The sequence below is a fragment of the Bubalus bubalis genome, chromosome 4 (genome assembly GCF_019923935.1).
Source record: "Bubalus bubalis isolate 160015118507 breed Murrah chromosome 4, NDDB_SH_1, whole genome shotgun sequence".
NCBI classification, from domain to species: Eukaryota; Metazoa; Chordata; class Mammalia; order Artiodactyla; family Bovidae; genus Bubalus; species Bubalus bubalis.
In genome coordinates, this window is record NC_059160.1 from 72,897,654 (window position 1) to 72,925,613 (window position 27,960).

Below are 27,960 nucleotides of genomic sequence, written 5' to 3' on the forward strand. Positions count from 1 at the left end.
AATACAGGCTTTTGAATTAAGGTGATTCAGTGCAGTGTGTTTACTATACTCTTTTAGCAAAACTTTTCTGTCCTTCAGTATATGTATATTTTTTGTCCCGTAGTTAGAAAAGCAAAATTAATATTTTTCATTATTGGCCCAACATAAATTGTTGTTGACACCACCCTTATGGCAGAAAGTGAAGAGGAACCCAAAAGCCTCTTGATGAAAGTGAAAGAGGATAGTGAAAAAGTTGGCTTAAAGCTCAACATTCAGAAAACGAAGATCATGGCATCCGGTCCCATCACTTCATGGGAAATAGATGGGGAAACAGTGGAACAGTGTCAGACTGTATTTTTTTGGGGTCCAAAATCACTGCAGATGGTGACTGCAGCCATGAAATTAAAAGACGCTTACTCCTTGGAAGGAAAGTTATGACCAACCTAGATAGCATATTGAAAAGCAGAGACATTACTTTGCCAACAAAGGTCCGTCTAGTCAAGGTTATGGTTTTTCCAGTGGTCATGTATGGATATGAGAGTTGGACTGTGAAGAAAGCTGAGTGCTGAAGAATTGATGCTTTTGAACTGTGGTGTTGGAGAAGACTCTTGAGAGTCCCTTGGACTGCAAGGAGATCCAAACAGTCCATTCTGAAGGAGATCAGCCCTGGGATTTCTTTGGAAGGAATGATGCTAAAGCTAAAACTCCAGTACTTTGGGCACCTCATACGAAGAGTTGACTCATTGGAAAAGACTCTGATGCTGGGAGGGATTGGGGGCAGGAGGAAAAGGGGACGACAGAAGATAAGATGGCTGGATGGCATCACTGACTCAATGGACGTGAGTTTGAGTGAACTCCGGGGGTTGGTGATGGACAGGGAGGCCTGGCGTACTGCAATTCTTGGGGTCGCAAAGAGTCGGACACGACTGAGCGACTGAACTGAACTGAACTGAAATTGTTGTTGAAGTTTAAGAATAAATATGTTTTCTTCATTTTAAAAGTATATTTGTGAAATAAAATTGCATCAAGCTTAGACACCAGAATAAACCCAAGGGGAACAGAGAATTGGAAATGAGTTCATTAGAGTTCAAGGGCCAACTGGGGAATACATTCCCTGTAATTTTTATAAGGGGAGAACCCAAAGCATAAAAAGATGTTTTACTCCTCGATGAATCCTGGTGGTACCTGTGGCATATGACTTTAAGAGCAGGAAAGAATCCTTCTGTTCCCGTAATCTTTGCATAAGCCTTTAGAGTAATCCTCTGTAATAGATGTGATGGGGCTACAGAATATTAAGAAACTGTTTTATTCTGTGGACCACAATTTATCTTTGTTTCCAACTCGTACAAGTTGCTATTTTTTTCTATTTTTTTTTTTTTTTCTGGTTTCATTTTCCTTTTATTGGCTGTAGTGCATCCTTTATTTCTGTATCTGCATGGCATTATTTTTGGTTCATTGGCTGTAGTGCATCGTTTATTTCTGTATCTGCATGGCATTATTTTTGTTTCTACTTTATCACTAGCCGTTGCTTAGGGAATTCTTGGGATCATGGGGCAATCAGCTGAGTGGCAGAGGATTATAGTTGATTGGCGTAAAAATACAGTAGGGGTCCTGAACTGTTGCTATGATTACAAATTTAGCATGAAACTTCATTTCATGCTAGAAGTCACCAAAGAAGTCTTAGGTCTTCTTTGCACAACATTTTTTGTACCTCTGTCCTGCCATTGGACCTGGTATGTATCCATCTGGCGCTTAGAATCTGGAACTAGATTTTTGACTGTACTTGAGGACCAAAAATGACTTACTAATTAATGTAAAATTAAATTGGAAGGTAGATTTTGCTCAAAGAAGTACTTTTTTTTTTTTAAGAGTACTTTCTTTATGATGATTTGTTTTCTGTCAGAAGAGTTCCTATTTCTTTAATGATAGATGGAAAACTTGATAGCTTATATGGAGGTCTTTGCAGTAGCTGTCTGGTTCAGATATACAGCAGGACAGGATATTGCATTAGACTACAAGATGCTGTTTTTGTTGTCTAAACATTTTCTTGCTTGGATGTCAGCAAGAACTATCTCCCTGTCCCTGTCTACCCTGGAGAGAATAGAGAGGTAGAGAAAGAATGGATAGGAATAGTGTAGATGATATAGATTCATATTGAGACAGTGAGAAAAATAATGTAGTTGATGTGTAATATTCTTTACCTGTAACTCTTCTGCCCCTACATAAAGGCAACCTTGGTTTTGGAATATTGGTAGACGATTGGTCATTTTAAAGTCTAGAAATCTTTGGAAGAATATGAAGCACATTAGATGTCTTAGAACTCAATTTTCTCTGAAACTTAGGAATTCCTTTTAGTAACTTTTCAATATCCTTTGAGCTGTGTTCCTTTCATCATTTCTTCTTGGTCATCATCACCAAGTGATTAAAGACAGATGAGTCCCAGTGATACCATGAACAGAGATAGAAGTGTTACATGTCCTGGGTCAGAAGCAGAACAGGAAATCCATGGTGATTCTCAGCACCCCAAGTTAAACCTGGGATAGTTCAGCAGGGCCAGCCTTCTCCTCTCTCTTCCTTCTCTTCCCACCATTTTGGGAAGGGTTGAAGATGACGCACAGGAGGGTTAGACCTTTGATAGCTAGGCTGAGGTCGGTCTTTACGGGGAGTCAGTTTTCTAACAAATAGCCAAGGAGGGACTCGAGTGTGATCATGCCACTGGCCCTTACTATGTTTTCTGTTACGGCTTGCTCATCTTGGGGTGTACAAGAATAAAAAATGATTGAGAAGGGAATAGCAGCAAAGAGAAGATGCTGATACTTGGTTCAGTTGAGAAGATGAGCCCATAGATATGATATATAATAGAAGAAAGGAGAAAAGAAAGAGTGTAATGTATATGTATGGAAAAGCCCCCAAAGAGTCTAAATTAATTTAAATAGAAAGAAATATGAAGCCCATTGGGTCCAAATTTCCATCCTAGCTCTTCTGCTTTCCACCTCTGTGATCTTGGACATCCCCACTGTAGTTAACTAAGCATCATGCTGCTTTATCTATGAAATGAGGATAATACCTACCTTGTGTGGTTCTTTTGTGGTTTGGAGAAAAGTAGATCAAATTCTCAGAATGTTGCTTGGTAAATTTTTTCTAATACTTTAAATGTGCTAGGAGTAGGGGACTGATGGATAAATGTAGCATTGTGGTCTTGGCTAAGTCTGTTTTGAAACTCATTTAGTATTTATAATGCACGTACGGGTGGCCTTTTCACCCTGTTTATAACCTATTCACAGATATTATTATAATGACATTATCTCTGCTCATATGTGAAGACACATTTTTGGATGCTAATGTTCTTGGTGTATTATTTTATCTTTGTTTAAGAATCTCAAGATGCCAGTTTCCAACATTTGATGCAGAGTTGAATATCTCTGATAATCTGACATTCCCTGTCTCAGTACAAGATAAATCATTTATTTTTGTCAGACTTCCAGAAGAAGATGCCAGTTCTCAGTCCTCAAAAAGTAATCATCAGTCTTGTAAGTAAAAACTTTTATGTTATATAGGGTTAAATATTTCAGTTTTATAATTCAGTTATTAAATAACTACTTATAATTTTATTTGACAGTAATATAAATATTGCTAGTAAAACATTAGGCACTGAAAATAAATTAATGTATTAATTTAATAAATTTATTAATCATCAAAAGCAGATTACTTTCAAATTTTGTAAAGAAGTAAGCTTATGCATACTAAAGGACTTAGTAAATATTTGTTGAGTACATAAGTGGATGTAGATGATTAGTTTGCTGTGCTGTGCTCAGTTGCTCAGTTATGTCTGACTCTTTGTGACCCCCATGGACTGTAGCCTGCCAGGCTTCCTCTGCCCATGGGATTCTCTAGGCGAGAATACTGGAGTGGGTTGCCATTTCCTCCTCCAGGGAATCTTCCTGACCCAGGGCTGAAGATGATTAGTTTACAATAAAGCAAAAGCCCCAGTAATCCCAAGTTTATTCTTAGTGAATGAAGCTTTTTTTTTTTTTACAGCAATTGGAAACATTTGTTGTTTTGAGGACATTTGTGAAACCAAAGTAATGGCTGTCAAACTGTTGCTAAGCTGAGTTCCTAACAGTCCTGTTTCTAATAAAATGGACAAACATCACTTCTAATTAGTATTAGGGTAACAGCGTGATAGGATTGAGAAAATGCATGGGACAAGGGACTCTTCTCCCTGTGTGTATGACTCGTGTCTCATCACTCCAACATTGGTAAAAAGGGGGTCACAGCGACAGCATGGAACAGTTGTGAAGGTTGAGGGCATTTGTCAGTTTTGAGGAGCTATGTAAATGTTATCTTTTTGTAAATCAGTTCGGTCCGACTCTTTGTGTCTGACTCTTGTCGACCCCATGGACTGCAGCACGCCAGGCCTCCCTGTCCATCACCAACTCCAGGAGTTTACTCAAACTCATGTCCTTTGAGTCGGTGATGCCATCCAACCTTCTTATCCTCTGTCGTCCCCTTCTTCTCCTGCCGTCAATCTTTCCCAGCATCAGGGTCTTTTCAAACGAGTCAGCTCTTCACATCAGGTGGCCAAAGTATTGGAGTTTCAGCTTCAACATCAGTCCTTCCAATGAACACCCAGGACTGATCTCCTTTAGAATGGACTGGTTGGATCATGTAAATATTATTTTTTTGTAAATAATAGATATTAAATTATTACTCCAAATGAATTTATTTAAATAGATTATACCTTTGAATCTTTATATTATAAACTTGCTTAGCAAGCTTTTAAAAATAGTGTAGTGGTTTAGTCAAAATTGAATTGGCAAAGATTTAAATGGTTATTATTGAGAATTTATTGTAGTTGCCACAGTTCTTCAAATTACGTGCTTCTTACTTGGCAGCTTTCACTCGGCTTGTGACATTCATTGACATCCAACTTTATCTGTAAGCCTTTCCTCCTCTGTGTGTGTCCCATCTCAGTTCCCTTGGGTTAGTGTTCATTCACATGTTACAATATTCTTTTTTTAAATGAGATCATGTAATAATCGGATTCTATAAATGTGTTCTTGGTGGTTTTTTTTTAATTATAGAAATCATTTATATTCCTTAACAGAAGTCAAATGATACAGAAGCATTTGAAATAAAAGTTAATATTTCCTTTAATCATTCCCACTCCTCTTCCCCTGAGTCAACTCTCATAAAAGTTACATCCATAGGAAGAACTTGGTGTTTATCTTTATAAAACTTAATTAGATCCATGTGTATGTGCTAAGTCACTTCAGTCGTGTCCGACTCTGTGCAACCCTATGGACTGTAGCCTGCCAGGCTGCCCTGTCTGTGGGATTCTCCTGGCAAGAATAGTGGAGTGGGTTGCCATGCATACACAGACCAATTTAGTTTTATATAAATTGGATTATAAGCTGTGTATTGTTTTTTGGCTTGTTTTTTATTCCACATTTTGTGAATAATTTAGATAATGTTTATCCTCACCACAGCTTAGTTCATAGTAGATATATAGTAGTTATATATCAGTACATAGTAGATATCAGTACAATTGAAGAAAATGAGACAGCTATGGTTAAGAAACTTTCTTTCTCTGCTATTCCATTTAGATCTACTTGAAATAAGTTTAGTTTTATTTCTGGCACCCATTCTTTACATTAATGAGAATGTTCTTAAAAAAAAAGTTTCAGAATGGTAGCAGAGCTTAGCTGATGCTGTTTCTCTATCTTAATTATAAACTTCAGCTGGAAAATGAGTCTCTTTAAGAGAATTGAATAAATACTCCTTAGAGAGGCATATAGTACTTTTTCATGAATAATTAAGTATTATTACTTAACACTTAAGTAATAAGTATTTCTTAATAAATTACCCAGTTATTCCTATTATTGCAAGATACAAAGCCCTGAGACAGGCTTCGTAGCTGGGCTGGAATTCCAATGATGTTAAAATGTGAGAAAAAATGGATATCTTAGAATCAAGGAAATACAGTGTGTATATTGATCTGGAAGATGTAGGGAGAGTGAACAAATCAGGGAGCAGAACAGCATGATCCTGTACATGTGAAAGAAAACAGGGTTCTGGGAGACCTTTGCAAGCAGGGCTTGGCTGGAGGTAGGCTGAGTGTTGGCCATGTTTTACTGATAACCCTTTCTTTATCTGAAAAATGAAGGGCTCCATGAGCAACTAATTCAGTCTTCCTAGAGCAAGGCTTACAAGTACTGGGCTTTTTCATTCCCTTTTGATTTATCTATGAGGGAAAGACCTAAAAGCCTGAAATGTTTTTTCCCCAATTTTTATATCTTCTCTCTTTCCTGAGAAATGTTTCCTGATTTGTAACATTGCTAAGACAGATGAGAGGAAGCCAGCTTCTCAGGCTGTGAGGAAGGACAAGTTGTAAGTGGACATTATCACTGTCAGTGATCTGAGCGCTAAAAGAGGGAGGCTAGCCACCCTACCCTGCTGGAAAACTTCTTTTACTTCCAAGGGCCTCAGTTTCACTTTTGTAGCAAGGGTGTAGTCAGTGGTGAGAGTTAAACTATTTAATAGCTGGCAGAGTCTGGTCATTATTGGAATAGATGCCCTTCCTGTGTCAGGGTTAACCTGTTAGCTGTTGAATCATGGGGAGATCTAGGGATTCTGGAGGAGGGAACCACATGGTTGGGGTGTGAGGGAGGGCTTTGAGGTGTTTGGGGAGTAGCTGTTCTCTAGTCTAGATATTATAGAAATATCTCCCTATTTTATACAGGTCTGTATCAGCTAAATGTCAGCTCTGGGTATAATAATACGTGCATTATATGCATATTGTGATGATTGAATTAAAGATCAAATCACAGATGCATATAGATTCTCAAACTATAACTGATGACCACTAGTGCCACCAGAGCTTAAAACAGAAGTCATATATTAATAATTCTGTTACATATTTTGTCCTCTTGCTCATACTTTAAATTTAGCATTCACAAACCATCGATAAATATTCAGTGATAATACTACAAATTAGGAGCTGTCTGGGCTAGTGGTTATGAAAGAATGTCTGGAACACTGCCTTCATTCTGTTTTCTTTTGTTCTGGCTGATGAAGCAAATAAGGTTGATGCTCCCATGGTGAACCTGTATCCCATTTGATGAGACCCCTCAGCAGGAATTCTGAATGAGTTTGCCCTCAGTCAGTCTCTCCCATCAGGAAGCTTCCACAAGCCTGTTTTTCGTATCCACCAGAGGGCAGACAGAATGAAAACCACAGTCATAGGAAACTAATCAAACTGATCACATGGACCACAGCCTTGTCTAACTCACTGAAACTGTGAGCCATGCCATGTGGGGCAGCCCAAGACGGACAAGGGTGGAGAGTTCTGACAAAAAGTGGTCCACTGGAGGAGGGAATGGCAAACCACTTCCGTATTCTTGCCTGGAGAACCCATTGAACAGTATGAAAAGGCAAAAAGATAGGACACTGACAGATGAACTCCCCAGGTCGGTAGGTGCCCAATATGCTACTGGAGATCAGTGGAGAAATAACTCCAGAAAGAATGAAAGGATGGAACCAAAGCAAAAACAACACCTAGTTGTGGATGTGACTGCTGATAGAAGTAAAGTCCAGTGCTGTAAAGAGCAATATTGCATAGGACTCTGGAATGTTAGGTTCATGATTCAAAGCAAATTGGAAGTGATTAAACAGGATATGGCAAAAGTGAACATTGACATTTTAGGAATCAGCGAACTAAAATGGACTGGGATGGGTGAATTTAAGTCAGATGACCATTATATCACTACTGTGGGCAGGAATCCCTTAGAAGAAATGGAATAGCTCTCATAGTCAACCAAAGAGTCGGAAATATAGTACTTGGACGCAGTCTCAAAAACGACAGAATGATCTCTGTTCGTTTCCAAGGCAAGCCATTCAATATCACAGTAATCCAAGTCTATGCTCCAACCAGGAATGGTTCTATGAAGACCTCCTAGAACTAACACCCAAAAAAGATGTCCTTTTCATTATAGGAGAGTGGAATGCAAAAGTAGGAAGTCAAGAGATACCTGGAGTAACAGGCAAATTTGACCTTGTAGTACAAAATGAAGCAGGTCAAAGGCAAACAGGGTTTTGCCAAGAGAACACTCTGATCATAGCAAACACCGTCTTCCAACAACACAAGAGAAGATTCTACACGTGGACATCACCAGATGGTCAATACTGAAATCAGATTGATTATATACTTTGCAGCCAAAGATGGAGAAGCTCTATACAGTCAGCAAAAATAAGACCAGGAGCTAACTGTGGCTCAGATCATGAATTCCTTATTGCCAAATTCAGACTTAAACCATTAGACCATTCAGGTATGACCTAAATCAAATCCCTTATAATTATACAGTGGAAGTGAGAACTAGATTCAAGGGATTAGATCTGATAGAGTGCCTGAAGAACTACAGACAGAGGTTTGTGACATTGTACAGGAGCCAGTGATCAAAACCATCCCCAAGAAAAAGAAATGCCAAAAGGCAAAATGGTTGTCTGAGAGGGCCTTACAAATAGCTGAGAAAAGAAGAGAAGCAAAAGGCAAAGGAGAAAAGGAAAGATATACCCATTTGAATGCAGCATTCCAAAGAATTGCAAAGAAAGATAAGAAAGCCTTCCTCAGTGATCAGTGCAAAGAAATAGAGGAAAACAATAGAATGGGAAAGACTAGAGATCTCTTCAAGAAAATTAGAGATACCAAGGGAACATTTCATGCAAAGATGGGCACAATAAAGGACTGAAATGGTATGGACCTAACAGAAGCAGAAGATGTTAACAAGAGGTGGAAAGAACACACAGAAGAACTGTACAAAAAAGATCTTCATGACCCAGATAACCATGATGGTGTGATCATTCACCTAGAGCCAGACATCCTGGAATGTGAAGTCAAGTGGGCCTTAGGAAGGTCACTACCAACAAAGCTAGTGGAGGCGATGGAATTCCAGTTGAGCTGTTTCAAATCCTAAAACATGATGCTGTGAAAGTGCTGCACTCAATATGCCAGCAAATTTGGAAAACTCAGCAGTGGCCACAGGACTGAAAAAGGTCAGTTTTCATTCCAGTCCCAAAGAAGGACAATGCCAAAAAATGTTCAAACTACTGCACAATTGCACTCATCTCACACACTAGCAAAGCAATGCTCAAAATTCTCCAAGCTAGGCTTCAACTGTATGTGAACCGTGAATTTCCAGATGTTTAAGCCTGATTTAGTAAAGGCAGAGGAACCAGAGATCAAATTGCCAACATCCACTGGATCATCAAAAAAGCAAGAGAGTTCCAGAAAAACATCTACTACTGCTTTATTGACTATGCCAAAGCTCTTGACTGTGTTCAGTTCAGTTCAGTCACTCAGTCGTGTCCGACTCTTTGTGACCCCATGAATCGCAGCACGCCAGGGCTCCCTGTCCATCACCAACTCCCAGAGTTCACCCAAACCCATGTCCACTGAGTCAGTGATGCCATCCAACCTGACAACAAATTATGGAAAATTTTTAAAGAGATGGGAATACCAGACCACCTAACCTGCCTCCGGAGAAATCTGTATGCAAATATCAAGAAATAAAGGTTAGAAATGGACATGGAACAACAGGATGGTTCCAAATAGGAAAAGGAGTACATCAAGGCTATATATTGTCACCCTGCTTATTTAACTTATATGCAGAGTACATCATTCGAAATGTGGGCTGGATGAAGCACAAGCTAGAATCAAGATTCCCAGGAGAAATATCAATAACCTCATATATGCAGATGACACTACCCTTATGGCAGAAAGCAAAGAAGAGCTAAAGAGCCTCTTGATGAAAGTGAAAGAGGAGAGAGAGAAAGTTGGATTAAAACTCAACATTCAGAAAACTAAGATCATGGCATCTGGTCCCATCACTTCATGGCAAATAGATGGGGAAACACTGGAAACAGTGAGATTTTATTTTCTTGGGCTCCAAAATCACTGCAGATGGTGACTGCAGTCATGAAATTCAAAGATGCTTGCTCCTTGGAAAAAAAGTTATGACCAACCTAGACAGCATATTAAAAAGCAGAGACCTTACTTTGCCAACAAAGGTCTGTCTAGTCAAAGCTATGGTTTTTCCAGTAGTCATGTATGGATGTGAGAGTTGGACTATAAAGAAAGCTGAGTGATGAAGAATTGATGCTTTTGAACTGTGGTGTTGGAGAAGACTCTTGAGAGTCCCTTGGACTGCAAGGAGATCCAACCAGTCCATCCAAAGGAAATCAGTCCTGAATATTCATTGTAAGGACTGATGCTGAAGCCGAAACTCCAATACTTTGGCCATCTGATGGGAAGAACTGACTCATTGGAAAAGACCCTGATGCTGGGAAAGATTGAAGGTGGGAGGAGAAGGGGACGACAGAGGATAAGATGGTTGGATTGTATTACTGACTCAATGGACATGAGTTTGAGTAAGCACCAGGAGTTGGTGATGGACAGGGAAGCCTGATGTGCTGCAGTCCATGGGGTCAGAGAGAGTCCCACATGACTCAGGGACTGAACTGATTGATTGAAACAATGTTATAATTCAGTGCTTTTCTGTGTTAACCTTTTTCTCCAATTATCAGATTTATATTCTGCAGTTAGTACTTTACTCAAAGAAAAGGACCTAGAAGACGTGAAAACATCACAATTTATTGCATTTAGAAGGTAAAGCCTTTACAATATTTTATTGTTTTTAAAAGTGCAGCTTTTAAATTTCATACCTTATTAATCTAGATGCTATTGAAATGGGAGACTCGAGTAGTTCATCACTGTGAATCCTCTCTTATTTTGAGGTATTTCTTTGGTAGACCCAGCAGAAGGCAGCTTTTAAAGAGGCCTGTTCATTCACATGTTCATTCATTTATTGGTCACACTGCACAATTTGTGGGATATTAAATCCCTGACTAGGGATAGAACCCAGGCCCATGGCAGTGAGAGTACTGAGTCCCAACCACTGGACCACCAGAGAATTCCCGAAAGAGGGCTCTTTGTACCAAATATTATATTTGGTAACTTATAGAAAATCTGAATGGAAGAAATACTTACATTTAAATCAAAATTACTAAATACCTTTTCCTGAGGAAAGTTCTGGAAACTTTTGATAGAACCCCATATATCATAATTGTTGGTAATAGAAATCTATGCAAAAGAGATTCCATTAAAGTGACCCTTGCATTTTCCTGTGTTGCAGGCAGGACTGTGACGTGATCAACGCCTGCTGTTGCAAGCACTACACAGGACATCTAATCAAGTGAGGACAGTGCTTCCTGAATTCACTGTACTTTTGTTTGTTTATCATTGTAGTTTATCATTGACGTTTTTCATTGTAGTTGCATATTTAAAAATCTTTTTTCTCCATTGTGAAGTCAGCTGATCTCTTCAATTAAGTATGATATAGAGCCTTAGGAATTTTTGGTAATCAGTGTAATGAGAAAAATAAGGAATAAAATTGTCCTTGTGGCTTCCTACCTCTAGCCTCTGCAGATTGAGCTTTGAGAATTTATGGCAGTTTTTCAAATTAGATATGTGTGAAATGTATTCAAGAACCTTAGCAACAGGATGCCTGCAGAGAGCACCTTAGGTGAACATCTGTTGGGGAAATAAGTGAATAGAAAAGCCATGCTGTTCACACATAGGACAGGCTACATAACTTCTCTTGCATTTATCAATAGGGCTTCCCTTGTGGCTCAGTTGGTAAAGAATCCACCTGCAATGCAGGAGACCCCAGTTTGATTCCTGGGTTGGGAAGATCCCCTGGAGAAGGGAAAGGCTACCCACTCCAGTATTCTGGCCTCGAGAATTCCATGGATTGTATTAGTCCTGCTGCTGCTGCTAAGTCTCTTCAGTCGTGTCCGACTCTTTGCGACCCCATAGACGGCAGCTCACTAGGCTCCCCTGTCCCTGGGATTCTCCAGGCAAGAACACTGGAGTGGGTTGCTATTTCCTTCTCCAATGCGTGAAAGTGAAAAGTAAAAGTGAAGTCGCTCAGTCGTGTCCGACTCGTAGCAACCCCATGGGATCACAAAGAGTTGGACACAACTGAGTGACTTTCACTTAATAATAATAATACCATTTATTAAGTGCAGAGAATCCGGAAATGTTTAAGTTACTAGAGGATCTCCTTGTCTATTGAGGAAAGACAAAAAAAACCATGATAGGTACCCCCGACAAAGGGTTAAAAAGCACATGATTGGGGCCATCAAGTCTGGGTCTCAGTCTTGAGCAGGTAATTTCACCTTTCCATGTAAGTAAAAGAGCATACTTACTCAGAATCTCCCTCATAAAGTTGTAGTGAAGGTGAAATGAAATAATATTCCTAAAGCACTTACCAATTTGCTGCTATTCTGATATAGTGTCATAATTATTATAATAGAAATATGTATAAATGTGTGAGACGTGAATTGGAGTAGTGATAACAGAGATTGGAGAGGAGAGGATGAACTTAAAAGGTAGAGTCAGTAAGAGTTTTGGTAACTTTTGGAATGTGAAGGGAAAGTCAGACGTCAGCCTTTATGCCAAAATTTCTGGCTTGGAAAAAAGTCAGCTGGGAAATGTCCTTGAGTTTGAGGTGCTTCAGTGAGTGTAGGTAATCAGACCACAACTGTGGGAGCCTCCTGATTTCTTAGTGACCTTTGGAGACCAAAAGTGATGTAAAGAGTCTGTGGAAATTAATGTGAGAACTGGATCAGATCTGAGTGGGAGTCAGTACATAAAGAAAATGAAATTAAGGTTTTCCAAACTCTCATACTGTATTCTTATTTTCTATCCCAGAAACCATCAGAATAGACTTGAATTTGGAGTTGGTGATAAAATTTGTTGTACCAAGAATGCATATCTCTCAGAGTTACTCCCTGAAAATACCTTCAACAGTCAACAAAATAATGAATTAAAAGCTAGTGGTAAAGACTTTAATGGTGGTACTCCTGGTTTTGCTAAAAATATGCATGACTTTGAAAGTGGTACTCGACTCTGCAATGGAGAAATATTTTTTATAACAGCGGTAGGTGATAACAAAAAAATAGTACCTTTTTACCTATGAGGGATAGATTTGGTTTTCTTTTTATTGCCTGAGGATTGATTCAGAATCTAATCATATGAGAGCTGACAGTTTGCTTCCATAATTTTTTATTAAGAATTTTTGGCTTTGTATCCATGAGGAATCTTGATTTGTAGTTTTCCAGTGACATCTTTTCTGATTTTATGAGGCCAACTAATGCTGGCCTCATAAAATTAGTTGGGAAATGTTCCTTTCTCTTACATTTTCTGGGAGACTTTGTGAAAAAACAAATTTTTAATAAGTTTGAAGTGCTCAAGTAACAAAACCAAGGGAAAAGTGACACACTTATTATGTTTTACAAAGCAACATTTCCTTGGTTGCTGCTTAAATATAGAAGTTATAGAAGTGGTGTCCTTGAATTTTCCCTCATTGTATAAACACCTTTGTAAAGTTAAAGTTTATTCTTGAAAATTTGTAAAGAAAAGTGAACTCTTTGCCAAAAATATGCAGACTTACACAATCACTGCAAGAAGTAAAATGCATAGCCTTCAGAGTAAGAACAGCAACAGACTGTTCTCCGAAGAGTCAAATTAAGGTTAAATTTCAATGACCAAAAACTTTCACTTATGTTTATTAAAGTATTTGGGTGTGTCTGTATTCAGTTGGTGCTCAAGCGTAGATTTTAAGCTTTTTGAAATTCTTAACAATGATTCATGCTATTTTATTCATAAGGTGCTTGCATTTTATGTTCAATCCCAAATAGACCTTTGCAGAGTATGTATTTGAAAACATAAAGAGCAGTTATTTGTTTTGGTGACAGGATAAAACTGATGTAACTTTTGGAAAGAAAAGATTTTTGACCATTAATAATATGGCTGGCCTGGAAGTAACTGTGGATTTTGGAAAACTAATGCAATATTGTCACATAAAACATGCATGGGCAAGAACGATTCATACTTTTCAGGTAAGAGCGGACTTTTATAAAGTGATTTAAATAGCTTGCCAAGATGGAGTACATTGCGTTATTTTCTTCCTAATTTTTATTGCTTTTATTATTTTTTAAAATTAGTAAACAAAATACACAATAGCACAGAAACTACTGTACAGACACTAACGTTTTGCTTGTTCTGCTTCAGAGCTCTCTATATTTTCCAGATCTAAGACATTGTAGTTAAAGCCTCATTCTGCAGGTCTTCTTCCTGTGTCTCCCGGGAGAGGGATCAGGACCAGGAGGACTAAATTTCCCCCTTGCTCTTTCTCCAGTGTCACTTGGCATGGCACTCTTACTTCAGTTCAGTTCAGTCGCTCAGTCATGTCCAACTCTTTGCGACCCTGTGAATCGAGCACTCTAGGCCTCCCTGTCCATCACCAACTCCTGGAGTTCACTCAAACTCATGTCCATCAAGTCGGTGATGTCATCCAGCCATTTCATCCTTTGTCGTCCCCTTTTCCTCCTGCCTCCAATCCTTCCCAGCATCAGGGTCTTTTCCAATGAGTCAACTCTTTGCATGAGGTGGCCAAAGTATTGGAGTTTCAACTTCAGCATCAGTCCTTCCAATGAACTCCCAGGACTGATCTCCTTTAAAATGTACTGGTTGTATCTCCTTGCAGTCCAAGGGACTCTCAAGAGTCTTCTCCAACACCACAGTTCAAAAGCATCGATTCTTCGGTGCTCAGCTTTCTTCACAGTCCACCTCTCACATCTATACATGACCATTGGAAAAACCATAGCCTTGACTAGACGGACCTTTGTTGGCAAAGTAAGGTCTCTGCTTTTGAATATGCTGTCTAGGTTGGTCATAACTTTCCTTCCAAGGAGTAAGCGTCTTAATTTCATGGCTACAGTCACCATCTGCAGTGATTTTGGAGCCCAGAAAAACAGTCATATACTGTTTCCACTGTTTCCCCATCTATCTGCCATGAAGTGATGGGACCGGATGCCATGATCTTAGTTTTCTGAATGTTGAGCTTTAAGCCAACTTTTTCACTCTCCACTTTAACTTTCATCAAGAGGCTCTTTAGTTCTTCTTCACTTTCTGCCATAAGGGTGGTGTCATCTGCATATCTGAGGTTATTGATATTTCTCCCAGCAATCTTGATTCCAGCTTGTGCTTCTTCCAGCCCAGCGTTTCTCATGATGTACTCTGCATATAAGTTAAATAAGCAGGATGACAATATACAGCCTTGACGTATTCCTTTTCCTATTTGGAAGCAATCTGTTGTTCCATGTCCAGTTCTAACTGTTTCTTCCTGACCTGCATACAGGTTTCTCAAGAGGCAGGTCAGGTAGTCTGGTATTCCCATCTCTTTCAGAATTTTCCACAGTTTATTGTGATCCACACAGTCAAAGGCTTTGGCATAGTCATTAAAGCAGAAAGAGATGTTTATCTGGAACTCTCTTGCTTTTTCGATGATCCATTGGATGTTGGCAATTTGATCTGTGGTTCCTCTGCCTTTTGTAAAACCAGCTTGAACATCTGGAAGTTCTGTAGGAGCCATATAAAGGAGTTAGGACTTCTTTGAGAGCCCAGGAGCCATTAATGGGTTTTAAGCAAAATCTGATGTGACTGGATTTGCATTTAACAGATGTGGCTGCTTGGAGGACAGTGTATTGCAGTAATGTGGGTACGGGGAGACTGATTACGAAGCTGTTAAATTTTTCTCAGTGAGACTTATAGGATATTTAAGAACTCAGCTAAGTTTAGGTAGACATTTACCTGTTTAAGAAAACACAATACAAAGTACAAGGGCAGGGTGTTGGTGCTGTATGTCTGGCAAATGTATTTAGCTTTTGTAGAAATAAGTGTCATTTAAATTCATTTCTGAGATTCAGCAGCATTAGAAGGAAATGTTTATCAAACTTTTATGATCTGAAGTGTTGATTCAAACTCTCTATGTCCAGGAAGGTGGAAGTGTTTGGTGTGTATGGGGTTTGTTTTTAAGTGCAAATCTATATTTTCTACATGCTTCATCTTGTTCTTTGTCTCTCCACAATTCCCCTTTCAGCAGAGGAATGTGGGAGCATTGGGAGAGAGTAGGGTTCTAACCCTTTCGTAGTTTACATTGGCACTGAAAACATAGGCATTAAGGATAGCCACAGTTTGATATTGTTTTCTTGAAATTGTTTTCTCACAGTTACTTGGTGACATTGGGCATTTTTCTGGCCTATACAGTACTTGGTTGGCTAAACCCCCAAATCAAAGGTTTATCGTTCCATTTTTTAATCTTGATAAACGTATCAATAATAAATGGTTCAACGTTGGAAAAATATGGAAAGTGGAAGAAAAAAAATCATCCATAGGTTTAACAGACTGGTTAAATTTTTGGTAGACTTTCCTTCCTGTTTTATTTATCTTGTTTTTGTTACGTATTTATGTTCACTATGTATTTTTTAGATCAGAATAATTTTATTTTGTGTTACATGGTTGTGATCATTTTTATACATATGTCTCCAGTTTTAAAAAATTTTGCTATATTGTAAAGCATCTTTGATATTGAAACATATATAGATACTTGATGTAGAAAAATAAATATGTTCACCTATATTTATTTGTCTGTTGTCCTGTTACTGGATATTTCAGGTGTGTGCTTTTGTTATATAAGTAACATACATAAAGCCCATACAGCCATTTCAAATCCTTTTATTAGGGAAGCTTTAGCACTGCATGCAGTTTGAAGTTTACTGCTGGGTTTCTATAAACCAGTTGTGGGTCTCTGACACCTAAACTTAGCACCATAGTTAGAAAGTGGGAATTCTGGGATAATTAATAAAATGGAACACCTCTGGGGGATTCATCTGAGTACTCTGGCTGGGTTGAATGCGCTTGAGAGCACTTGGAGGACTTGTCTCCTTTCTACCTTTGTAGACTGTCCGGGAAGTGAACCCTTTATGCAGTAGTAAGACTGCCCCATGCGTTCTTTCCTCTCAGGGGTCGGAGGAGAAGACAGTCGTGTACGTGGTGGGGAAGGCGGGCCGCCAGCACTGGCAGCACGTGTACACCGCCGTGACCCGGGGCCGCTGCAGGGTGTACGTCATCGCAGAAGAGTCTCAGCTTCGGAGTGCCATCATGAGAAAGAGCGTTCCTAGGAAAACGCGTTTAAAACATTTTCTGCAAAACAAACTTTCCAGGAGCTGTACACCTCCAGCAGAGTTTGCTTCCTCATCCAAGAACCTTGAAGACAGCAGGAGACCCGGCACACAGCCGTCAGCATCTTCACTCTCTACGGTCACAGCTGACACGGTGACAAATGACAGCCCCAGAAGCGGGGACTCTGTGGCCGATGACATGCTGCTTGCCTTTGCTGAAGGATGGGAGTTATCTTCACATGATGAAGTGGATGCAACTGAGGATCCGTCACAACTGAGAGGCTCCAAAAGGACATGTGGCTCGAATGATGGTGAAAGTCCAAGCAAAATTCTTATGGTAGGACTGATATTCAGGTTTTATTTAAATATTGCTGGCCTCAGTGTGCTTATAAATGACTGTGTATTTTTATTACGGCTACATAGTGCTGCAGGATTTAAAAAACAACTATTCCTCTCACGTCTGTCAGATTTCCATTCTACTTCTATATCCAGTTGAATCTTAGTTTGATCTTGGTTGGATGTTTCTCCCTCTGCTTGAGGCTGGCACTCTAGATAGTGATGGATTGATGAGTGGGGCTGGCATGCCAGGAGGATCTTCCTAATCTTCCATCACCTTCTTTGCTTATCTTACTCATCACCTTCCCCTCCCTTCCATAGGTGTGGTCTCACTTTGTTCCTCACAGCTTCATTGAAGTGGCTGTCCCAGTCATCTTCTTGCCAACTTCAGAGGTCTTTTCTTAGGTCTCATTCTGGACTTTTCCCCCGGACAGTCAATATTTTTAACTGCAATTGCTATTTCCATGTTTCCTTCTCTTGGTTTCAGTGTTCTCTGATTTAATACTTCCCCTCTGTCTCTGGGTCATCTTCCCTTCATTTCTTCACTCCATTTCTTCTTCTTCTCGGACCAGAGACATCTTTTCAAGGTTCATTTCTCTTTTCCCTTGAGAACTGATCTTGTTCTCAGTTTTAGCTGTAATCTTTGCATTAGTGATTTGTTCAGCAAATAGTTTTCAGCTGTCAACTACATTCCAGGCACTGGGAATTCATGCCTAGGTGGCCTGTGGTGGAGATGGACAGGCTGTGTAAGAAACTTGGTGTTTCAGTAAATGTTTCACCAAGCTAAGTGTTTCACTGAATACTGTTAATGCTGAAGAGGAGGTAATGAACCACCCTTCTAAACCCCGCCCCCCCACCCCAAATCTATGTATTTGTTCCTAGAGATTGACTTTCTGGAGCCACAGCCCAGTCTCTTACTCTCTTTTCTAGTTTCTCTATTTAAAATTTATCCGTTTTCCCAGTTGAAATCTTGGAGTCTGTTTAGATTTGCATTGTTTTCACCCTTTACCTCCAGATAGTTGCTGGGTTTATTGCAAAATATGTCTCTTGGGGATTTCTTCCATCTCATTAAGTCTGTGCTGTTTTAGATCTTGACCTTCTTGGATGATTGCTGACCTGGTTGCCTTCCCTTCTCTTGTTTCCATTCTGCTGATGTACCCTACACCCTGTTACCAGATTCACCGCCTAAGTGCTGAGCTCATTGCTTTGTTCAGAAGCCTTCAGTGGTTCCTTAGGACCTGCTGCGTAAATTCCAGGTGCTGTAGCTCAGCATTTGAGGCTTTTCTCTGTTTGATTCCATCTTTCCCAACATCATTTCTTTTCCCACTATTCCTTTGTTTTTGTTTGTTTTTTTGCTTTTGTCTTTGTCACTCTAATCTCTACCACATTTAACCAAACGTATTCATGTCTCTTCCTTTTGGTTTTTGTTCTGCAACTTGGCTTGGAAGCCTCCTTCTCTCTGCATCCCCTCATTCAGCATTTAGAAAAAAAAAAAGGTAGCTCTTAGGTTGGTCACTGATCTAAGTGGTCTAGAGGGAAAAAAACAGGTTCCTGGCTTCATGGCCATTGCATTGTACCATTTGTTCAAAGGCAACCCATACCAGAGAAAATAAAATTTCCAGATTAAGAAAGATCCTATAAAGAAAATACAGGTGATGAGGTAGGCGGTGGTCAGTAGGGGTTAAAGGGGCAGGAGGTGGTCCTGGGCCATGATGGTCTGCTAAGTCCTCTCTGAGGAGGTGATGTTTGAGCTGAGAGAGAGGGGATCATTGCAGGAATGGAGTCCTGAAGTACGTGAGATGGGGACAGTCCAGAGCGTGAGCAGATAGGATTGGGAACAGGGGCTCCTTCCACTGCACTTGAAGGGAAGGAGTGCAGTGCGTTGTTGGGCTGTGTGGAGGGAAGATGAAGCAGTTCTTGTCGGGTTGCCTTCTCCCGTCCTTTCTCTTTCCCTCGCAGAGTCCAGCTCAGTTTCTGGTTTGTTCCTAAAGTGGTTGGGTGGCACAGTGTGCCCCCTGTGCTGCCCTTGGAGCCGCTGTCTGTTTGACTCTTGAGGACAGCGTTTGTATCACATGACTGCTCATCACATGATAACACTTTAAAAATGCACAGCGATTAAAATGTAAACTGAGTATGGCAGGGAAGCCTCTTTTAAAAAAAAGAAATCAGACCTCCAGCGTATTCTTTTAGGTTCATGCTCAGAGTCCTACTTGTTCTTGTAGTGCTCCCTCCTTGCTTTAAGAATTCCTTTGAGAATCACTTTTAGAGACAGTAAAAGATCCTTTTGAATGTTTATAAGGGAAGCAAACTTCTACTGAGACCTCTTTTGGTTTTTAGAAATAATCCAAAATCATTTGTTTCCTAGTTAAAGAAGTTAGACGATCCAAGTCAGTGATGCTGTTTTGTGTAAAAAAGATGGGATTGTAAATTACCTCCAAATGTAGTTCTTACACAAGCTTAAGAATTGCTTTATGTGCCAGCAGCAGACTTGTTAAGGGTGAGTCTTCAGGCTTCCAACATGGTGACAATTATAAGCAGGGGCTGCCATGGGACTCAGAGGAGAAAGCGTCAATGTAACCTGCCTTTACCAGGCTGAGCTCTAAAGGAAACTTCTCTACTTCTGAGCCCGCATGGATGTGAGATCTTCAAAAATTCTCGAACAGGGTGCCCCACAAAAGGCTCTCTAAGGCATATTAGACAACAACAGGTATGGAATAGTGTGGGTGGAACACGGCATACAAATGAGAAGTTGAGCTGAGGACGCTTGGGAAAGAGATCAAGGCTCTTCTAAAGAGATTGTATATTCTCCTGATTGCAGTGGAGAGCACTGGAAGCATTTTAAAAGCTCTGTGAATTGAAATTTATGAAGCTGACTTTGCAGTTCAGTGGATATGGTTAGGGAGAGACTAGGGACTGAGTTCCCAGCAAAAAGATCATTTCAGTAGGTTGGGCAAAATGACTAGGTTCTAAAGAGGTAGTAGAGATGCTAAGGGATAGAGTCAGTGGGCATAATGGACAGTTGTATGTAAGGTTGAACCTGAGAATGATTCCTAGGCTTCTGCCTTGGACATCCGGGTGGCTCCAAATAACATTAACCAGAATTGGGAAAAGAGGCCAAGGGACAGGTTTTATGTGGAAAGTGATGAAAGTGGACATGGCAGAAAAAAGATTTTTTTTTCCTTCTTCAAAGCAGTAAGATCACTGCTGATACGGTTTCATTCAGTGTGCATGCTCAGTCGCTAAGTTGTGTCCAACTCTTCGTGACCCCATGGACTGTATCCTGCCAGGCTCCTGTGTCCTTGGGATTTTCTAGGCAAGAATACTGGAGTGGGTTGCCATTTCCTTTTCCAGGGAGTCTTCCTGACCCAGGGATCAAACCCAAGTCTCCTGGGTCTCCCGCTTTGGCAGGTGGATTCATTACCACTGAGCCACCTAGGAAGCCTCTGTTTCATTCTGTACTCGAGATCGACTTGGCTGAGATTGAATTTCCATCTCAGCTAAAAATACTTAAAAAAAAAAAAATTAACTGTGTTACCTCTTACAGAGACCCTGGGATAAATAAAGCTTTTGACCTGGAGCAGAAAACAGGCAATTCCAAGGAAAGAAAGAATCTTTTTCTAGAAGTTTCTGCTTTTTATTTCTTAGCACCAATGTTGGAGGGAGGAATTACGGTTTGTACGATGGTGCAAAGAGAAATTGGCAGCACTGTTTATCTTCAGTTTTGAGCTTGCCAGAGCTTTTAAGCTGAGGGGGAGGCTAGCGTCACAAAAGGTGTGTGAGCACAAAGAGTGGCCGCAGGGGCTGCCAGCGCTGGCCGTTAGCACTGCATGGTGGCCGCAGCACCAACAAAGCTGTCTACGTGAAAAGATCAGTTTCTCACATGCTTTGCCAGAAGTATGTGGCGTTTGCAAGAATCCCTAGAAACAAGGAAACTAGAATTCAAGCATCAGGACTGATAAATTAAAGACTTCTCATGTTTTATAATAATACACTTTCAGGTGCATCGAGATGTGTCATTTGTAAAAGATCAAATTCAATGACAAGGGCTGCCCGCATTCTCCTCCTTCATATTCACATTGCTGCCTAAGAGCCAAGTCTTTAAATTCGACATATACCAATGACTGAAATGCCCAAGCCTGTCCCTCCTAGATGAAAACTTTTGCTTTTTCACTGGTTCATAGCTTTGAGTTTTTAAAAGAATCTTCAAAGAAAATGTTGACCTGTTTTTTCCTTCTTCTTCTTTTGCCTAGCCTCCCACCAGGGAACAAAAAAAGTGGGGGGACAAAAACAAACCTTAAAATAAAAACATATATGTAAAATACTGCTAAATTTTATCTGTTTAAAGCATTGATTTCCAGAATTTTTTGAAAGCAAGTGACACTTTCACTTAAAAGTTAGTAAAGATGTCATATAATCCCTGAATAAAGATAGTCCTTGTATTACTCAGCGTTCCTTAGAGACATAGAACCAATAGGGTGTGTATCTATATCTGTCTATCTAATCTGTCTAATCTATCTTTTGGGATTTATTTTAAGGAGTTGGCTCATGCCATTGTGAGGGTTGGTGATGGTAGAGTCCAAAATGTGCAGGTAGGCTGGCCGAGAGGACACTCAGAGAAGAGTTAATTTCATGGTGCTCTACTGCAGAAATCCTTCTTCCTTGGGGGAGATCAATTTTTTCTGTTTAGGCTTTGATTGGATAAAGCCCACCTATGTACACTTTGGAGGGTAACCCATTTTACTTAGTCTACTGATTTAACTGTTAGTCTCAAGTGAAAAATACTTCCCCAGAAACATGTAGAACAGTATTTGGCCAAATATTCGGGTACTGTGGCTTAGCCACATTGACACATAAAATTAACTATCACAGTTCTCTAAACTGAACAGATTTAGCAAGATGAATGATGAATTGAGTTTTATTTTTCTCTGTCTCTGTGGTGGTGAATCTTTTTCGTGACTGTACTGGTCCATTGACTAGTGCTTGGGAATACTAATAGTACCAAGAGTGCACTTATGTAGTTGCAGTGTTTCAGCTTAACCACACCTATGGCTGGCATCATGGACGGGCATCCTGGGCAGTCGGTCATACAGGGCTTCCTGCTTAGAAGGAACCCTATGCTTGCAATGTTCTCTGCTTGTCATCTTGAAATTCCTAATTTTTGAACAAGGGACCCACATTTTAATTTTTTAAATTATGTATTTATTAGGCCGTGTCAGGTCTTTGTTGCTGTGTGCGAGCTTTCTCTAGTTGTGGTGAGCGGGCGCTACTCCGCGTTGCCATGCTCGGGCTTCTCGTGTTCTCTTGTTGCAGACCACAGGCTCTAGGCTCGTGGGCTTCAGTAGTTGTGGCTCACAGGCATAGTTGCCCTGTGGCATCTTCCCAGACCATAGATTGAACCCGTGTCCTCTGCATTGGCAGGTGGATTCCCATCCACTATACTACCAGGGAAGTCCGCACACATTGTTTTACTTCTGCACTGCCAAATTATGTAGTGGACCCTGTCCACACTTTTAGAAGTTAGATACATGTACTTATTCAGCAAATAGTCACTTCTATATGCCAGTCCTGGAGGTGGGGACTGGGGTTTTCACAATAAGCCTAAGCAGAATGACAACTGATTGTTCTGGTGTGCTCAAGAAGTCAGAAAATGTATGAAGTTCCTGAGAAGCAGTCAGAGGGAATAGAAGTACATAGGGTAGACCAACTACATTTCTATAAAACTAACGTTATTTTTATTGTTCCAACAGGTGGAAGAATCATCTCCACAAGTGTCTTCTAAGCTTCAGAATCTGAGACTAAATAGTTTAACCCCCAAGCAACTTTTCAAATCCACAAATAATCGAGAAACTTAGTTTTATTTCAGATTGCTCAAAATAATTGTCTGTTTTTTCCATGCAATACAAAATGAAATCATGGCTTCAAAGGATTAAGACAAAAGAAGACGTCTGTTAACGAGTTCTATTTTAAGGTATTTGTAGTAGCAACTGTTTTCAATTTATTCATCAAAGAAAATCTTAATGATATTGACATCTGTCATCAGGAGAACTGGTAGCACTGGTCATATATGATGGAAAAATATGTTATCTATGTATTTTTAAAAACGCTGTACTTCAGTGTTCAGTTGCTCAGTTGTGTCTGACTCTTTGCAGCCCCATGGACTGTATATCCTGCTAGGCTCTTCTGCCCATGGAATTTTAAAAGTGTTTTAAAATTGTTTTATTTTTAGAATAATGCCTTATTAACTTCCATCATCATTGTGGGTGATCTTTGCTAATGGGTTGAAGCAATGGTAAAGATAAACTAATTACATCTCTTAAATTCTTAACACAGATTCTAGGGTATTTTGTGTACTTTAAACTGGTCACGTCACAAGCTTGCCACTTGCTCCATCACTGCTGCCTGCGTCTTTTAGGCACTTTCTTAGAAATTCCTTCTGAGCAGGGATTTCATTGGTTTTTGTATAATTTAAGATATAATGTGCATCTTGTTGGTTTAATACTTCTATATTGCAATATTACCACTGTAGCATTAACATGTCTATCATGTCACACAATTATCATTTCTTATTGTTTTAAAAATATTACACTTTGAAGATATTTTTTCTCTCAAAGTGTTTCGATTTTTTTTTTTTTTTGAGTTTTCTATATTTCCCTTCTCCAATGGAATCATACAATATATGGTCCCTTGTTACTGACTTCTTTGACTTAGAATAATGTTTGCAGACTTCATCCACATTGTAACATGTAACAGTGCTTCATCTCTCTCTCAAGATTAAAAAAAAATGATGTGCAAAGAACTAGCATTATTTCTTTTATTGGCTATATATGTCTTGGATAATCCATTCCAGAATCATCACTCCATCCAACTTGATGAAGCCTATATCCCTTGTGTACTGAAGGAAAAACTGGTGGTGTGTATTGATGCTGTCTTTCCAGGTGAGACCATGCTGGTTTGAGCTGATGTTGTGAGATCAGGAACCATGGCTGAATTTTTGCAAGTGGCTCTAGGAGAGCTGCTAATAACCCTTCTTGCTTTCAGTAGTGTGTGAGGCAAATCCCTTCATTTCTTTTTATTACCAAATATTCCATTGTTTGGATGTGGTACATTGAATTTATCCATTCATTAGTGGATGGACATTTGGGTTGTTTCCTCTATTTGGCTATCATAAATAACGCTGTGTACAAGGTTTTGTACAGGTATATATGTTCATTTCTTTTAAGTATATACCTTGATGTGGAATTGCTGGGTCATATGGTAACCCTGTTTAGCTTTTTGAGGAACTGCTAGACTTTTTCAAAGCAGCTGTACCATTTTATGTTGACACCAGCAGGGTGTGAGGGTTCCAGTTTCTTCATTCTCTCTAACATTCATTATTACCTGACTTTTTAACTGGAGCCATCCTATGGATATGAAGTGACATATCACTATGGCTTTAATTTGCATTTCCCTGTGACTAATGATGTCGATCATCTTTTCATGTGCTCACTGGCCATGTGTATGTCTTCTTCAGGGATGTGTCTGTTCAGATCCTTTGTCCACTTACAAATTGGGTTATTTTTCTTTTTATTATCTAGTATAAGTTCTTTATATAGTCTGTATACCAGTATCTTATTAGAAACATTATTTGCAAAAAATTCCCCATTTTGTAGATCTTATTTTCACTTTATGGTATCCTTTGAAACACAAGTTTTTAACTGTGATAATGTCTAATGTATGTATTTTTGTTATTGTTATTATTATTTGTGCTTTTGGTGCTATATCTGAGAAACCATTGCTTATCCATTATGAAGACTTCTGTTTTTTTCTTCTAAGAGTTAAATAGTTCTAGGTCTTACATTTAACTCTGATTCATTTAGAGTTAATTTTTTTATATGGTGGAGTAAGAGCCCACCATAAGAAAAATGTGTCTCTTGTAAAAGTCTTTTTTAAAAGTCTGTTTTGTCTGATACAAGTGTTGCTACTCTGACTTTTTCTTCCTTTTTCCATTTGCATGGCATGTCTTTTTCCACCCTCTCACTTCTAGTCTCTCTGTGACTTCTGATCTAAAGTCAGTCTCTTGTAGGCATCATATATACAGGTCTTGTTTTTGTAACCATTCAGGCAGTCTGTGTCTTCTGATGGAGCATTTAGTCCCATTACACTTAAGATAAGTATTGATGTGTATGTTTTGTTGCTGTTTTGTTAGTTGGTTCAGATTTGTTTTAGTAGGTCTGTTTCTCCTCCTTTTTTCTTATGATTTAATGACTATTTTTAGTGTTATTTTGGACTGCTTTTTTTTGCATGTATATCTAGTATCGAGTTTTGGTTTGCTGTTACCATAAGATTTTCATATAGCAGTCTGTATATAAATGTGATTGTTTTAAGTGACTGATCTCTTCATTTCAAATGCATTTTAAATACTCCTCCTTGGCATTTGTACTCTCCTCCCCTCATGATTACTGTTTTTGATACCATATTTTACATCTAATTGTTTTTTGTGTCCTTTAACTGCTTATTATAGATACAGGTGATATTACTGTTTTTATCCTTTAATATCTCTACTAGCTTTGTGTGTGGGTAATTTCCTACCTTTACTGTATATTTGCCTTTACTGGTAGATTGTTTCCCTCCATAATTTTCTTGTTTCTGGTTCTGGCCTTTTCTTTCTTGCCTAGAGAAGTTCCATTAACGTTTGTAGTGAAGCTAATTTTGTTGGTGCTGAATTCTTTTATCTTTTGCTTGTCTGTGAAGTTTTTGATTTGTCCATCAAATCTCGATGAGAACCTTGCTGGGTAGGATATTCTTGGTTGTAGATTCTTTTATCACTTTCCGTATATTGTACCACTCCCTCCCAGCCTGTAGTTTCTGCTGAAAAATCAGCTTACAGGCTTATGGGAATTCCCCTCTATATTATTTGTTGCTTTTTCCTTGCTGCTTTTAGCATTCACTCTTTAATTTTTGGCATTTTGAGTACAGTGTGTCTTGGTGGGTTTGGTTCTCTTTGGGTTAATCCTGTATGAAGCTTTGTGTTTCCTGGATATGGGTTGACTGTTTCCTTCCCCAGGTTAAGAAGGTTTTCAGCTTTTCTCTCTTCAAATATTTTCTTCAAGTCCTTTCTCTCTTCTCCTTCTGGCACCCCTATAATGCGAATATTATTGTGTTTAATGTTGTCCCAGAGCTGTCTTAAACTGTCCTTGCTTTTTTTCTTTCCTTTTCTGATCAGCAGCAGTTACTACTGTCTTCCAGCTCTCTGATACACTCTTCTGTATCATTTAGCCTATTATTGATTTTTTCTAGTGTGTTTTTCATGTTAGTTGTTATATTCATCTCTGGTTGTTCATTATATTTTCTAATTCTTAGTTAAAAAGTAACTTCTTGCTCTGTGCATCCATTCTTCTCCCAAGTTCTTCGATCATCTTTACACCATCATTACTCTTCACTGTTTCTTGAGTAGATCACCTATCTCCACCTAGCTCTTCTTCTGGAGTTTTATCTTGTTACTTTGTCTTGAACATAGTCCTCTGACGCCTTGTCTTGTCTGTTGCTATTTATATTTTTATGCATGCGGTAGGTTAGTTATATTCCTCAGCCTTGGAGAAGTGGCACAGTGTAGATGTCCTGTGTATCCCTGCAGTGCACTCCCCTTGTCACTGAAGCTGTATTCTCTTGGGGCTCCTTTAGAGGGTTGCATGAATCTTTCTTTTGTGGCTGGCTACGTGGGTGGTATGGTAGGCTTGGTTGGTTCCTAGTCTGGTTGTTTGGCCTTGCCTTGTGTGTATGCTGCTGGCTGCTCTCTAGCTGGGCTTGGTCACCGAGTGGCTGCTCTCGGAACCCTAGGGGGCCCTGAGGCTAGTGCTGGCTTACTGGTGGGCTGAGTCAGGGTCGCAAAGACTCTGGGGCTGTAGATGCCCACGGACAGGTGAAGCCAGATCCTGGGAGTAGTGCCAAGCTACTAGCAGTTAAGGGATGTTTTCTGGAGTTTGGCTGCAGGGCTCAGAGATCTTAGAATGCATTTTAGATTGTTGTTGTTGGCAGGTCCATTCCAGACTGTTGATCATGGGGTCCAAACTGTCTAGAAGGTTGCATTCGCCTGCTAGTGAGCAGGACAAGGGCCCAGCTAGTCCCAGGGTGGAGTCTGGCCTGTGTTGCAGGATCAGAGTTGTCTTCTTTCTGGCGTCTGCACACTGGTGGGTGAGGCTGGTCTAGAGCACCAGTTTGTGGCCTGTTAGGAATCGGGCCACACAGCAGGAGGTGAGTGGTGGGTGAGCGAGCAAAGCTTCCCCTGTATTTACAGCTGCTCCCCATCAGTTGAATTACTGCCTGGGCTCCACTTCCAGTCAGATCAGCAGCAGCATAATAAATGTAATGTGTGTGAGTCATCTCAAACCTGCCCCCGTCTGTGGAAAAACTGTCTTCCGTGGAACCTGTCCCTGGTGAGAGAAAGACTGGGGAGCGCTGGTCTAGAGGCTTGTGTGGGCTTCCTGTCAGGAAGGGCTGATGCCTGCCCACTGGTGTATGGAGGCCAATACTGGCCCTTGGTGTGCAGGGCCATGTCTAGGTATATGTCTAGAGGTGGAGTCAGGG

General features: G+C 39.8%; 1 protein-coding gene across 2 annotated transcripts in view; it reads left to right on the plus strand.

Annotated features, from left to right (window-relative positions):
- HELB (DNA helicase B) overlaps positions 1 to 24,190 on the plus strand; it is a 61,624-nt gene extending 37,434 nt beyond the window's left edge. For both annotated transcript variants that reach the window (XM_025285059.3, XM_006066457.4), the window contains exons 7-13: positions 3,355 to 3,509; positions 10,561 to 10,642; positions 11,169 to 11,228; positions 12,749 to 12,977; positions 13,795 to 13,938; positions 16,904 to 17,398; positions 23,145 to 24,190. In XM_025285059.3, the coding sequence (XP_025140844.1) occupies positions 3,355 to 3,509; positions 10,561 to 10,642; positions 11,169 to 11,228; positions 12,749 to 12,977; positions 13,795 to 13,938; positions 16,904 to 17,398; positions 23,145 to 23,249 (1,270 nt within the window). In that variant the 3' untranslated portion in view covers positions 23,250 to 24,190. The remainder of the gene's footprint in view (positions 1 to 3,354; positions 3,510 to 10,560; positions 10,643 to 11,168; positions 11,229 to 12,748; positions 12,978 to 13,794; positions 13,939 to 16,903; positions 17,399 to 23,144) is intronic.
- Positions 24,191 to 27,960: the final 3,770 nt, after the last annotated feature.